At 34.4% G+C, this 12,562-nt stretch overlaps 1 protein-coding gene across 1 annotated transcript; it reads left to right on the top strand.

The window, feature by feature from the left end:
* The first annotated feature begins 8,219 nt into the window (after window positions 1–8,219).
* LOC146995902 (uncharacterized protein F54H12.2-like) lies at window positions 8,220–8,708 on the top strand. Its single transcript, XM_085823003.1, has one exon. It carries the CDS (start codon window positions 8,220–8,222, stop codon window positions 8,706–8,708), a length of 489 nt encoding a protein of 162 aa, XP_085679129.1.
* The last annotated feature ends 3,854 nt before the right edge of the window (window positions 8,709–12,562 follow it).

Here is a 12,562-nt window from a genome sequence, read left to right as displayed (position 1 = left end):
ACGAATGGTAAAATGTTCAACTGCATTGAAAGATTTCTGAAATTTAAACAAATCTTCAGCAAGATTTTGTGGAATAGGAGAATCCCAGTCCCCTTTTGTAAGCCAGAGCTTCTGATAAAAAATTTTCATTACAACAGTACATGATGAAATTAATCCCAATGGATCGAAAATGCGTGCCGATTGGGACAAAATGTGTCTTTTTGTCAGCGGTTTGCGGGTTTGAACATGAATGTGTCTGTTGAAGAGTTCCAAAATAATCCTAAGACTTTCGTGCTTTCCTTATCATTAGGAATTATTTCTAAATTAGCGTCCGTTGAACAATGTTCTTGAAATTGTGCAAGAAATGTATTTGAATTAGAATTCCACTTTCGTAGGTGTAAACCGTGTGTTTGTAAAATATTGGTAATTTCCTTACAAAGTGATATTGCATCACTATCGGTACTTGAACCCGATAGCAAATCATCCATGTATACATCGTGTAGTAAAGTATGAGACACAGCACTATTTTGTGAATAATCTAATGCAATTTGCTTAATGCACCTAGTGGCTAGGAAAGAAGCTGGAGCTAAACCATATGTTACGGTGTTTAACTTGTATGTGCGTATATCTTCGTTAGGATTAAACCTCCAAAGAATTTGTTGGTAGTTCCGATCCTCATCGGACACTAAAACTTGACGGTACATTTTCTCTATGTCTGCTGAAAAGACTATTTCCGGAAATCGAAAATTAAGTAAAATTTCGAAAATGTCTCGTTGCAATTTAGGACCAACACCCAAGATGGAATTCAATGATTTACCGTTGGAAGTTTTACATGAAGCGTCGAAAACGACTCTTAATTTAGTAGTTGTACTAGACGGCTTGATCACTGCATGATGGGGAAGGAAATATTGCTCATTCTGAAATCTATTTAAACCATTTTGTGTAACCAATTCCATATGACCTAAATTTTCATATTCATGCATAAAATCCTTGTATTGGATTTCAAATTCCGAGTTTTCCTTAAATTTACGTTCCATAGCATATAATCGAGAAAGTGCAGCTGGTTTTGAATTACCTAATTCAGATTTAGATTTTAAAAATGGCAACTTTACCACAAAACGACCATCTGAATTAATTGAGTAATTTTCCCGAAAATGTGTTTCAACAAATTGTTCTTCAGGCGAGAATACAGTGTCAGTTGAATTTGGCACTTCTTCTAACTCCCAAAACCGTTTCAATTCGCTGTCAATATTTATTTCATAAATATGCAAGTTTGAAAGTGAATTTGATTTCGTTTGAGATTCCGGTAGTTTTCCGGATATGAGGAAACCAAAAATTGAGTTTTGAGCAATTAAATCATTTTGAGAACAAGTTAATTGTCCAGGAAGTAAAATAGAAAACAAGTAGTCAGATCCTAGAATAATATCTATCTTATCCGGAATGTGAAAATAAGGATCAGCTAACTTTACATTTTTCAAACGCGAAAAGTCTTTCTCATTTATTTTTTGGCTTGGAAGCGCAGCAGTTAGTTTATCTAATACAAATGCCTTAATTGGCATTCTCACTGATGTATCATGGATTGACATCAACTCGATTTCAACACAACCTTTTGTAACTGCGACTTCTGACTCAGCTAAACCCTTGACAGGAAAACGCGCATTTTTCCTTTTAAATCCCAATAAATTAATACAAAATTCAGATAATAATGTTGATTCGGAACCACTATCACAAAGCATTCTAATATTACGTTTTTGACCCATCGAATCAATTACATTTACATACGCAGTTGGCAATAAGCCAAAAGTTGTTTGAACGCTATTATTTTGAATTACAGTTCCGTTTTTGTTTTCATTCGTAGACGCAATGTTTGGTATTTCATTCGCGGTTGGATTCTTTCTTTGCTGTTCTGACTGAAAATTGCTCTCAGAAAGAGACGCAGATGTGGAATAACCTTTTAACTGATTTTCACACAGAGTACTATGATGCAATAACTGGCAATAATGACAACGATGTTGAGACATACGTTCAGATTTTTTGTGCTGACTAGAAAAACAATTTAAACAAAGATTATTTTTCCTGACAAATTGGTTTCTTTCTTTGACAGTTAGTGCTTTAAATTTGGGGCATTTGAAAAGAAAATGATCAGATTTACACATAATACATTTGATAGTTTTGTTAACAGAAAATCTTTTAACACTAGGTTGAGTTTTTTCCCTTTCTTTTTCGTGGAAAATTTCTAAAGAGGAACATGTATCATTTATAAATTGAATAAACATTTCAAAAGTAGGAAATTCCACTTTTGCTGAAAACTCAGACCATTGTTTACATGTTTCGTTGTCAACCTTCTGTAATAAAATATAAATTAGCCAGACATCCCTTTCACTAGCTTTTGGATCAATAGATTTTAAACCTCTGATAATCTCATCAGAAGTATCGGCAATTTTTCGCAAATTAATTGAGTTTGCATTAATTACACAAGATTGTTCCATGAAAGTTTTTATTAGTGATGTGACAATTTGTTTTTTCTTATCATACCTAGATAATAATTTTCCCCAGGCTTCTATATAACTATTTTCTGAAATGGGAATATGTTTAATAATAGAAGCCGGTTCATCAGTTAATAAACCCTTTAGATATTGAAATTTTTGAATGTTGCTTAAATTTTCATTGTTATGCACTAATGATACATATAAGTCCTTGAAAGACATCCAGTTTCTGTAATTACCGTTAAAAGACTGCATATTTATTCTCGGTAGTTTAAAATTATTAGCAGTATTTGGAGTACTATAACCTGGCATTTGACGTTCATTAACATTAGTAACTTGCATATTAACAGTAACATTTAATTTCTCAAGTTCTTGTTGTAGTTTGGCTTTGGTTTCATAATATTTTTTCTCAACCTCTTCCATTTCAGAACTTTCCGGCGGAAGTTCTGCGTCTGCCTTGTCAAAATCAGAATAAATGCTTTCAATTTTTTGAAGTTTATTCATTAAATCGTATTTTTCGAATCACTGCTTATAATCATTAATGAAATTGGAAATTCTGGTAAGAGCAGCTTTCGCTCTACCTCTACTATTTTTTGCAATCTTAACCTTGTCTTCCATTACGACGTAATGTTTTCGTCATGGTGCAATGAGAAAAACCAAAGTCAAACTTGTAAAAAAAGAAGAAAAAATACTTATCTTGCTTGGTCTTTAAATGAAGTTCGATGCTAAACGTATCCAGTAGTATCCATTACCGTACCGAATGCAGCGTTGCAGTGCTGACGAAACCGGAATCAAAAGTCTTTTAATCTCGCCGGTGCCTCCAAAATATTATGTTGCGATGTAAATGTGAAGGAACTCAAAAAACGTCCTCGTTTTAAACATGAAACTTATATTAAATAACTGCACAATACAAGTATAAACAAGAAAATAACATATAACACTTATAAGTACGAGAACAGAACAAAATAGTGAAGAATAGACAGCATAGCAGCTGCCTTGCGAATGCGTTCGTCTGAGTCTGACTATTCAACTGAATTAAATGTTCTTTGGCATAGTTCCAAAAGCGAAAGAGTGAGGTTCAGTTCTTCTGTTCCGGACAGTAAAGAGTTCTTCTGTTCCGGACAGTAATTATGAGACAGTAAAGAGACCGGAACTGGTCTCTTTACTGTCTCATAATTAAGTTAAAAATAAATATATATAAAATAAGGGAACACTATAAATAGTCATACACATTTGGTTTCGTTCATAAGAAGGATAGTTGTAGAAATAAGAGGTTGCATGTTTTAGAGAAAACTATAAATTATAAATAAACTATAAATTTAAACAAAACTATAAATGAGCGTTCACATTTCTATTAGTAAAAGTCACTGCTGTACATATCATGAATTTGACTTAGATGTATCGCGATCCAGCCCTCCCCGCCAGTTTTGGTGGAGTGAGTGCTTTGCATCGTGCTTTAAAAGGCAAAGAAAGTCACAAGGCGATCAAGAAATGGCTTACCAGCAAAGAGTCATATACTTTACACAAGCCTGTCCAACTACATTGTCGTCGCAATCGCGTCCTCGTCAGAGGCATCGACGCTCAGTTTCAATCTGATTTGGCAGATATGCAGTCTCTTGCCAAACACAACGATGGATACAAATATTTGCTAACATGCATTGATGTGTTTTCCAAATATGCTTGGGGTATTCCACTCAAAGACAAAAACAGGCCAGAGTGTTAAATCAGCTCTCGAACGTATTTTTAGCCAAAGAAAGCCACATGTTTTACAGACTGACAAAAGTAAAGAATATAAAAATAAAATTATTCAAACTTATCTTATCAGGTTCAGTGTTCCTCCTTACTTGCTTGGGGAACATTCAAAAACTTACAAAGGAAAGGTATACGAAACCCTTTATTTTTCACTCTTTACAATAATTTCCGGACTTCGGAATACAGAGACCATCCACTTGTGGTCTGAACGTAAGAATATAAAAATATTAACTAAACTCTAACTTAACTTTGGAATAATAAACAAGGGCCTACGTGTAAGATTGGCCGTATATTAACAGGAAGCCGTATGTAGTACAGAGAACTGTTAACACTACAATACGTTTAAAATTATTAAGAGGATTAAACCTCTGGCCTGGAAGGCAACCAGCAACCGAGTAAAACTACTAAGGCAAGCGGCCTGCTTCTACTAAATCCTTCCTCTCTCTTGCTTGGCAAAAAGCCACAAATTAAGTACTTGGCGTTCGCCAGACAAATTTGCATAAATAAGTTAAAGCTTTTAATTCTGGCCGGAAGTAGAAAATAAGAAGTGATAGTAAAGATTTAAAATAAAATAAACGTTAGTAAAACTTAAGATCCTTACAATCTTAAAAAATAACAAGTTCGTTTTTTCACAACTGGAGAACAGTACAGTAAAAGCAAGCATCATTGAACGATTCCACAAAACCCTGAAAAGCAAAATGTGGAAGTACTTCAGTGAAATGAATACATACCATTATATTGATATAATACATAAATTAATTCACAGTCATAATCATACGTGGCACCTCTCTATTCAAATTGAACCAGTGAATGTCAATAAACACAACGAGAAACAAGTGTGGAATCAATTATATAAAGACCTACCTAAACCTCAATCTAAGTTCAAAGTGGGAGATACAGTGCGCGTTAGCAAATTAAAAATGATTCTTGAAAAAGGCTATGAAAGTAACTGGACGAGAGAAATCTTTACGATCCATGAAATCCTTCCTAGAAATCCACCTGTTTATCGACTTAAAGCCCTCGCTGGAGAAGTCATTGAAGGAACATTTTACGAAAATGAACACTATAAATAGACATACACATTTGTTTTTCGTTCATAAGAAGGATAGTTGTAGAAATAAGAGGTTGCATGTTTTAGAGAAAACTATAAATTATAAATAAACTATAAATTTAAACAAAACTATAAATGAGCGTTCACATTTCTATTAGTAAAAGTCACTGCTGTACATATCATGAATTTGACTCAGATGTATCGCGATCCAGCCCTCCCCGCCAGTTTTGGTGGAGTGAGTGCTTTGCATCGTGCTTTAAAAGGCAAAGAAAGTCACAAGGCGATCAAGAAATGGCTTACCAGCAAAGAGTCATATACTTTACACAAGCCTGTCCAACTACATTGTCGTCGCAATCGTGTCCTCGTCAGAGGCATCGACGCTCAGTTTCAATCTGATTTGGCAGATATGCAGTCTTTTGCCAAAAACAACGATGGATACAAATATTTACTAACATGTATTGATGTGTTTTCCAAATATACTTGGGCTATTCCACTCAAAGACCAAAACAGGCCAGAGTGTTAAATCAGCTCTCGAAAGTATTTTTTGGCTAAAGAAAGCCATATGTTTTACAGACTGACAAAAGTAAAGAATATAAAAATAAAATTATTCAATCTTATCTTAAAAAAGAACTAGCTCGTTTTTTTACAACTGAGAAAAGTACAGTGAAAGCAAGCATCATTGAACGATTCCATAAAACCCTCAAAAGCAAAATGTGGAAGTGCTTCAGTGAAATGAATACATACCGTTATATTGATGTAATAGATAATTTAATTCACAGTTATAATCATACCTGGCATCGCTCTATTCAAACTGAACCAGTGAATGTCAATAAACACAATGAGACACAAGTGTGGAATCAGTTATATAAAGACCTACCTAAACCTCAATCTAAGTTCAAAGTGGGAGATACAGTGCGCGTTAGCAAATTAAAAATGATTTTTGAAAAAGGCTATGAAAGTAACTGGACGAGAGAAATCTTTACGATCCATCCACATCCTGTACAGAATCGTCATTTGCCAAGATGTCTTTCTATATGACGTTACCTAGTGATAGCTCTCAACATTATATTCCAGAAAATACTATCTCTCATTTCATTACTCAATTGCCCGTACCCATATCTTTGAACGGGGAATGGGAAGTTGGTCTTTCTGAGATCATTTACCTGGTACAATATTAACAAAGATAACAATCTCTTTGGCTTTGATATGGGTGATTCTTCGGCTGTAAGGGAAGTTGCCAATAGAAAAATACCACCAGGATGTTACGAAAGTGTTCCAGATCATTTAAAAGCCATGACTTTAGCATCATTTAAAGATAAAATCTCTTTACAGTATGATCGTTCAACAAAAAGAGTGAAAATTGTGACGCAAAATGGAGCTCGGTTAATCTTTTATGATTCGGGATTGGCAAGTTTATTAGGCTTCGAACCGCAGATTGTCGAAGGTACTTGGAATAGTCCATATGTGGGTGATTTGCATTCTGCTTATACATTACTTTATGTGTATAGTGATATCGTTTCGCCTCAGATTGTTGGTAATGTGCAAGCTCCCCTCTTAAGAGTCGTGACAGTTACCGGAAAAGATGGTGATACCGTAAATGTACAGTACGACAGACCGCATTATGTGCCAGTAGCAAGAAATTCATTTAATACAATCGAAGTGGAAATCCGACTCAATTCGGGTACATTCGTTCCTTTTGAGAGGGGTAAGTTAATTCTTGTGCTTCATTTCCGAAGGCGACAAATCCTATAAATATGACAACAAAAGAAGAAAAGTTTTATTTGTAAAGAAGACATCAAGATGCTCGTACTATACGAATGTTGTACTCAGAGTTATGAAAATTATTATCAAACTGGCTCGGGACTTTCTTAATATCAAGGTCAACCCTATCAAAAGGGCTATGGTCTCGGGGGATTTTTTCGTAGTCTATTTCGCTCTGCTATGCCTTTGTTTGTGAAAGGAGCCAAAACGGTGGGGAAAGAAGCTTTGCGCACCGGAACTCTCATCGCAAATGATGTGTTGGCAGGTGAAAACATTAAGTCTGCTGCTAAACAAGGAGCCAAAGAGGTGGGAAAAGTATTAGCGGCAAAAGCTATTCGTAAAGCCCAGACCATGGTTGGTAGTGGCAAGTATAAAAGGAAGCGAAAACACTCAAAACACTTCATTTCTCCGAAAGCTGTGAAGCAGAGAAGACGGGATATTTTCCATTCATAATGGCTTTTATCATGAAAGATTCCTCTGAATGTGTTAAATCCGAATTTCATTTACCTGGAACTCAAACGGCGATTCAGAGCGGCCAATGGGTTCAGTTTCATCCTCTATCAAATGTATTTGATGGAGGTCCCGTAGAATTTCATATTTCAGGAAGTGGAGAAGATTATATTGACTTGTCACAATCACAACTCTACGTGAGAGCAAAAATAATAAAAACAGATGGTTCACCTCTGGATAAAGATGCTACCATCGGCCCAGTAAATTTGTTCCTGCATTCTCTATTTTCTCAGGTGGATGTCACATTAAACGAACGACTGGTGTCTTATTCTAGTAACACATACCCCTATAGAGCTTATATCGAAACTTTGCTCAATCACGGTTAGTAAAACTTCAAAATTAACAGCTGAAATGTATGACAAAGATCTAGAGAAGCGATCTTCCTTTTTCAAACTGAGTTCTACTGTTGATATGATTGGTGGCATTCATTTTGATTTATTTCATCAAGAAAGGCTTTTATTAAATATGGTGGATGTTAAATTAACTCTCATAAGAAGCAAGCCGGAGTTTTGTTTGCAAGGAAAAGCAGGTCATAAAGTGGTTTTAGAACATGTATCTCTTTTCGTGAGAAAAGTGCGTGTGAGCCCTGGAGTTATCATGCCAAAGCGTTAGAGAAGAGTAATGCCAAGTATCCTATTAATAGAGTATTATGTAAAGTCTATTCCATTCCCCAAAATAGCATGTCCTTGATACAAGACAACGTTTTTGTTGGCCAGATGCCTCAAAGAATTGTAATTGGATGTGTTGATAATGACGCTTTTCATGAAAATTTTGCCAAGTCACCATTTGAGTTTAAACATTATCACCTGAATTTCATTGGAGTGTGCGTCGACGGACAGCCTGTGCCTTACAATCCACTGGAACCAAATTTTGATAACAACAATTATATTCGAGCTTATCATAGCCTGTTTTTCAATAAATCCCAACAAGATAAAGGCATTTTTATATCCAGAGAAAACTATTTACAAGGTAATGTGTTTTTTAGTTTTGAATTATCGCCAGACCTTTGTGATGGGGAGCACATGAATCTCATTAAGCATTCTAATCTACGGATTGAGTTAAATTTCAGCCAACCTCTCGAGCAAACTGTATGTGTGATTATCTTTGCAGAATTTGATAACGTGATTGAAATTAATAAATCGAGGAACATGATTTTTGACTTTAAATGATGGATGGTCGTATTATACAAGACATTCTATCTCGTGAAGCAGCAATTGTCTTTCGAGGAGTTTACCCAGCAGATAAAATACCTCCCTTAATTAGAAGATCAGCCATCGTTGTGAATACAGACAAGTCCACAGAACCCGGAGCGCATTGGGTAGCCTTTTTTCAAGATTAAGAATTAGAATGTTTTGATTCTTATGGACAATCTCCAGATTTTTATGGATTTCACTGTTCAAATGTAAAATGGATAATATTCCATTACAGAGTGTAACTTCTAATGTATGTGGAGCATACTGTATTTATTATGTACTTAAACGAAGCCAAGGCCAATCTATGTACGCCATTATTGAAAATTTATGTAAAATGAGTGATTTTAACCTGTATCAATTTGTGAAAAAAACTTATGGTGTAAGAATGATTTTTAAACAATAAAATATTTGAAATGTATTTTATTCTTCTCTGTTTTATTTTTCTGACTGAATAAATTTTTTTCAACTTATATAAAAGCTTATTGAGTTTTAAATAATGAAACTTTTTCATATGAAGAAAAACACAAATATCACTTTTCGACCTAAAAAAATCTAAAGGAATATTTTTCGACATTAAAAAATCAAAGTGTAACTTTTTCGCCTTACATTTTGAATTTAACATGGGTTTTCCCATAACCAAAATAAAAGTGGAGATTTTTCTCCCCAAAAAAAGTAAAGTGAAACTTTTTCGACCTAAAAATATCTAAATGAATTTTTTTCGATATTAAAAAATCAAAGTGTAACTTTTTCGCCTTACATTTTAAATTTAACATGGGTTTTCCCATAGACAAAATAAAAGTGGAGATTTTTCTCCCTAAAAAACTTAAAGTGAAATTTTTTCGACCTAAAAAAATCTAAATGAATTTTTTTCGACTTTTTAAAATCAAAGTGTAACTTTTTCCCCCTACATTTTGAATTTAACATGGGTTTTCCCATAGATAAAATAAAAGCAAAGATTTTTCGACCCTTCAAAAAATCTAAATGAATATTTCTCGACTTAAAAACTGTAAATAAAACTTTTCCGTCCTAGAAAAAATCTTTTTAGCCATAATAATTATTTTTAATTTCGGCAAAGTATATTATTCCTAAGAACACAATAAAGACACATATATCAAGTTAACATTGTTTTATTTAATATCTAATCCATACATATCTTCAAGCATACATGACATTTAATTTGTTATGAACATTATATATAGTAGGTAAACCTAATTTTTTTAACACAGCATAAAATTCATTTTGTCCTACAACTGGTTTTTTCTTATTTCTTAAAAAATGATTGATGAGTGTTACAACATGAGTTCCTGGAACGACTTGATCCCGATAAATGAGTTCGCCTTCAGATGAAATATGTTTCTACATGATGATAAATGCCTTTTGCTTGAGACTTGTATTTTACAGGAGCCACATTCACAACTTTTTTCTCAAATGGATCTTCCGTAGGAATTTCTTCTTTCTTTACCAAAGTGTCTTCTTTCTTTTCCATAGGTTTCTCTGCTTTTTCAACGGGTGGTGGTAATTGATACGTAATATATTTCTGGAGTACTTGTAGATACAAAGCTGCTTTTTCACTCTCATCAAGGTCTTTTGTCTTTAAAATTCGATCCATTTTCTCATCCAGTTCGGTAAGATGTTCCACTGTGTGTCGTCTTTCTTCTGGTACGATGAGAAGTTTTTTACTGAACTCCATGAATAAGAGAACTAATGACAGAAATAGCCGCAGGTAAGAGAACACTTAGAAAGCCTTCCCCTTTTTGTACAAGCAGTCTTCTTCTGTTATAAAGAGGTACTTTTTTATTGGCGAGTTTTCGTAAACTTCGTTTATAAGGCGCTAATTGAGCCTTTCGCTTGGGGGAAACGGCGAGATGACCTCGAAGCAAGTTTAAGGCACACTCACACACAGTTTTTATGACACTATTGGGGCAGTTACGAAGCAAATCACTTGAAAATTTACTTTTCGAAATGAGTTTCAGTTGCTCTAATTGGTGCTGCGAACAGTTTGACATTTTGTACGCAAATGACAGGAAAGAATAAAAGTTTTTGGCTTTTATAGAGTCTCTACGAAGCGTGCATAAGCGGCCGCTTTTTGCACAGCACAGTGTGAAAATTTCTTCACATGCAAATAAGGACAGACTATTTCTCCTGGAGGTAAGTCACAAAAACGGGGACAGTTTACATCATCCAAATTAATCACTTCTTTTCTGGTATGGTTTTGAAAAAATTTCTTTTTTTCCAGACCTTTGACATATATTTTTTTAAATGAATGAAACAGCACCTGAAGGACTAAATTTAAATCTGTATATGACATGTCTCCCTACGTCCAGTCCATATGATGTATATTGCGAGATACCCACGAAAACGTGAGTTGTGTTTTCTTGCTGATATCTTCAAAGGAATATGGGGGTTGAAAAGTCCATCTGCCACGATATGTTGGGTCCCCTACGGCAAAAGCTGCAAGTTCTTTAACAACAAATTGTCCTGAAGAATGTTGGAAGCCTTCAAAGTCGATCACCGCAGACATCTTCACTCGTTGACAGCTCACCAGCAAATGACTAGCGAGGTTGATAGACGTAGTATTTATCGTTTGGAAAAGCCCGGTTCTCAGACGCATGGAGTCAGATGTTTCAGGTTTGAGGTCAACCAGTAAATAACTGTAAGGTTTAGATGTAGCATCCTGATACACTTCTTGAAAAAACTTGTTCTTTCCTGGATATAACTGCCTTCCCAGATGCATAATTTGAGACTTGTCTCTTGTATTTTTAAAGAGCACTAAATAGTTAGCGTTCAAAGACATTTCCCGAATACCTTTATGAAACAAATTTTGTACAATGAAAATAACGCTAAGATTTCGATGATGAGATCCTTTGGTAAATAACTTGGTCAATCTTACATCATTTCCGAGTTCCGACATAAGATCATCAATAATAATCAGAGAATTTGATAAAGTTTGGATGCTTTCAGGCAAACCATCACAAAATTCAATATGATTCATCTCATCGTAAAGACTTTGATAAGCACCATAGCACCAAATAATTTTAGGAGGGAAAGGGGTGATCATTTGGTGGTTCATTAATTTTTTAATAAACATGGTTTTTCCGCTGCCACTAGGACCAGCAGCTAACATCGTGAAAGGATGCTTTAATTTCAACAGTTCCATCTTAACTAAATTCTTATTCGAAAAGCAATTCTATTTATAGCTGTTCCACTAGATTTATGAATTTTTCTAACTTTACATTTTTTTGATAAAACTAAAATTAATTTTTCTAACTTGTTAGGTTAATTATTCTAACCTGATTAGAATACTCTTACGTGTTAAACATTTTCTTAAAAAGATTAAGAGAACTCTCTCTTTACTGAAGAATTAGTTTTTTAAAGTACAAAACAAGAAATAATATATTTAAATAAACATTTATTAAAGTTTGAAGACATTTCATTACACTTACTTACATCATAAATTTTCACAATAAAATACTTTAGAATTTTGAATGAATGTACAGGGAATTTTGAAGATATATACAAAGATAAAATTATTCAAATTAAAAGTTATATGTCATAATGTCCGTATGCATAAGATGATATCCCATCGTCTAAAAGATAACGTTTTGTATCGAAAGGACACAAAGTAGCTTTCGTATAGGCCACAGTCTTTACCTGATGACAGCGGCTGGCAATACGTTGCCCATGGGCAAGACCGCGTTCTTATTGTAAAAGGCAGTTAACGTAGTCCACATGACGAATCTGTCTTTTAAGGATGGTTCTCGATACACCCTTAGCAGTTTTTTTCTCAGCATAGTTACTGAGTAGGCTGTACATTTTTGGCGTGAGTCCAA

This window comes from Stegodyphus dumicola, chromosome 8, assembly GCF_044657685.1.
Source record: "Stegodyphus dumicola isolate Sdum_Otavi_A_Nest chromosome 8, ASM4465768v1".
Lineage (NCBI taxonomy): Eukaryota > Metazoa > Arthropoda > Arachnida > Araneae > Eresidae > Stegodyphus > Stegodyphus dumicola.
Note: the sequence above shows the minus strand (reverse complement) of the source record. Positions and strands in the feature narration are given on the sequence as shown.

Bases quoted from the DNA above. Each gene is read 5' to 3' on its own strand.
- LOC146995902 (XM_085823003.1), top strand. From the start codon at position 8,220: ATGTCCTTGATACAAGACAACGTTTTTGTTGGCCAGATGCCTCAAAGA.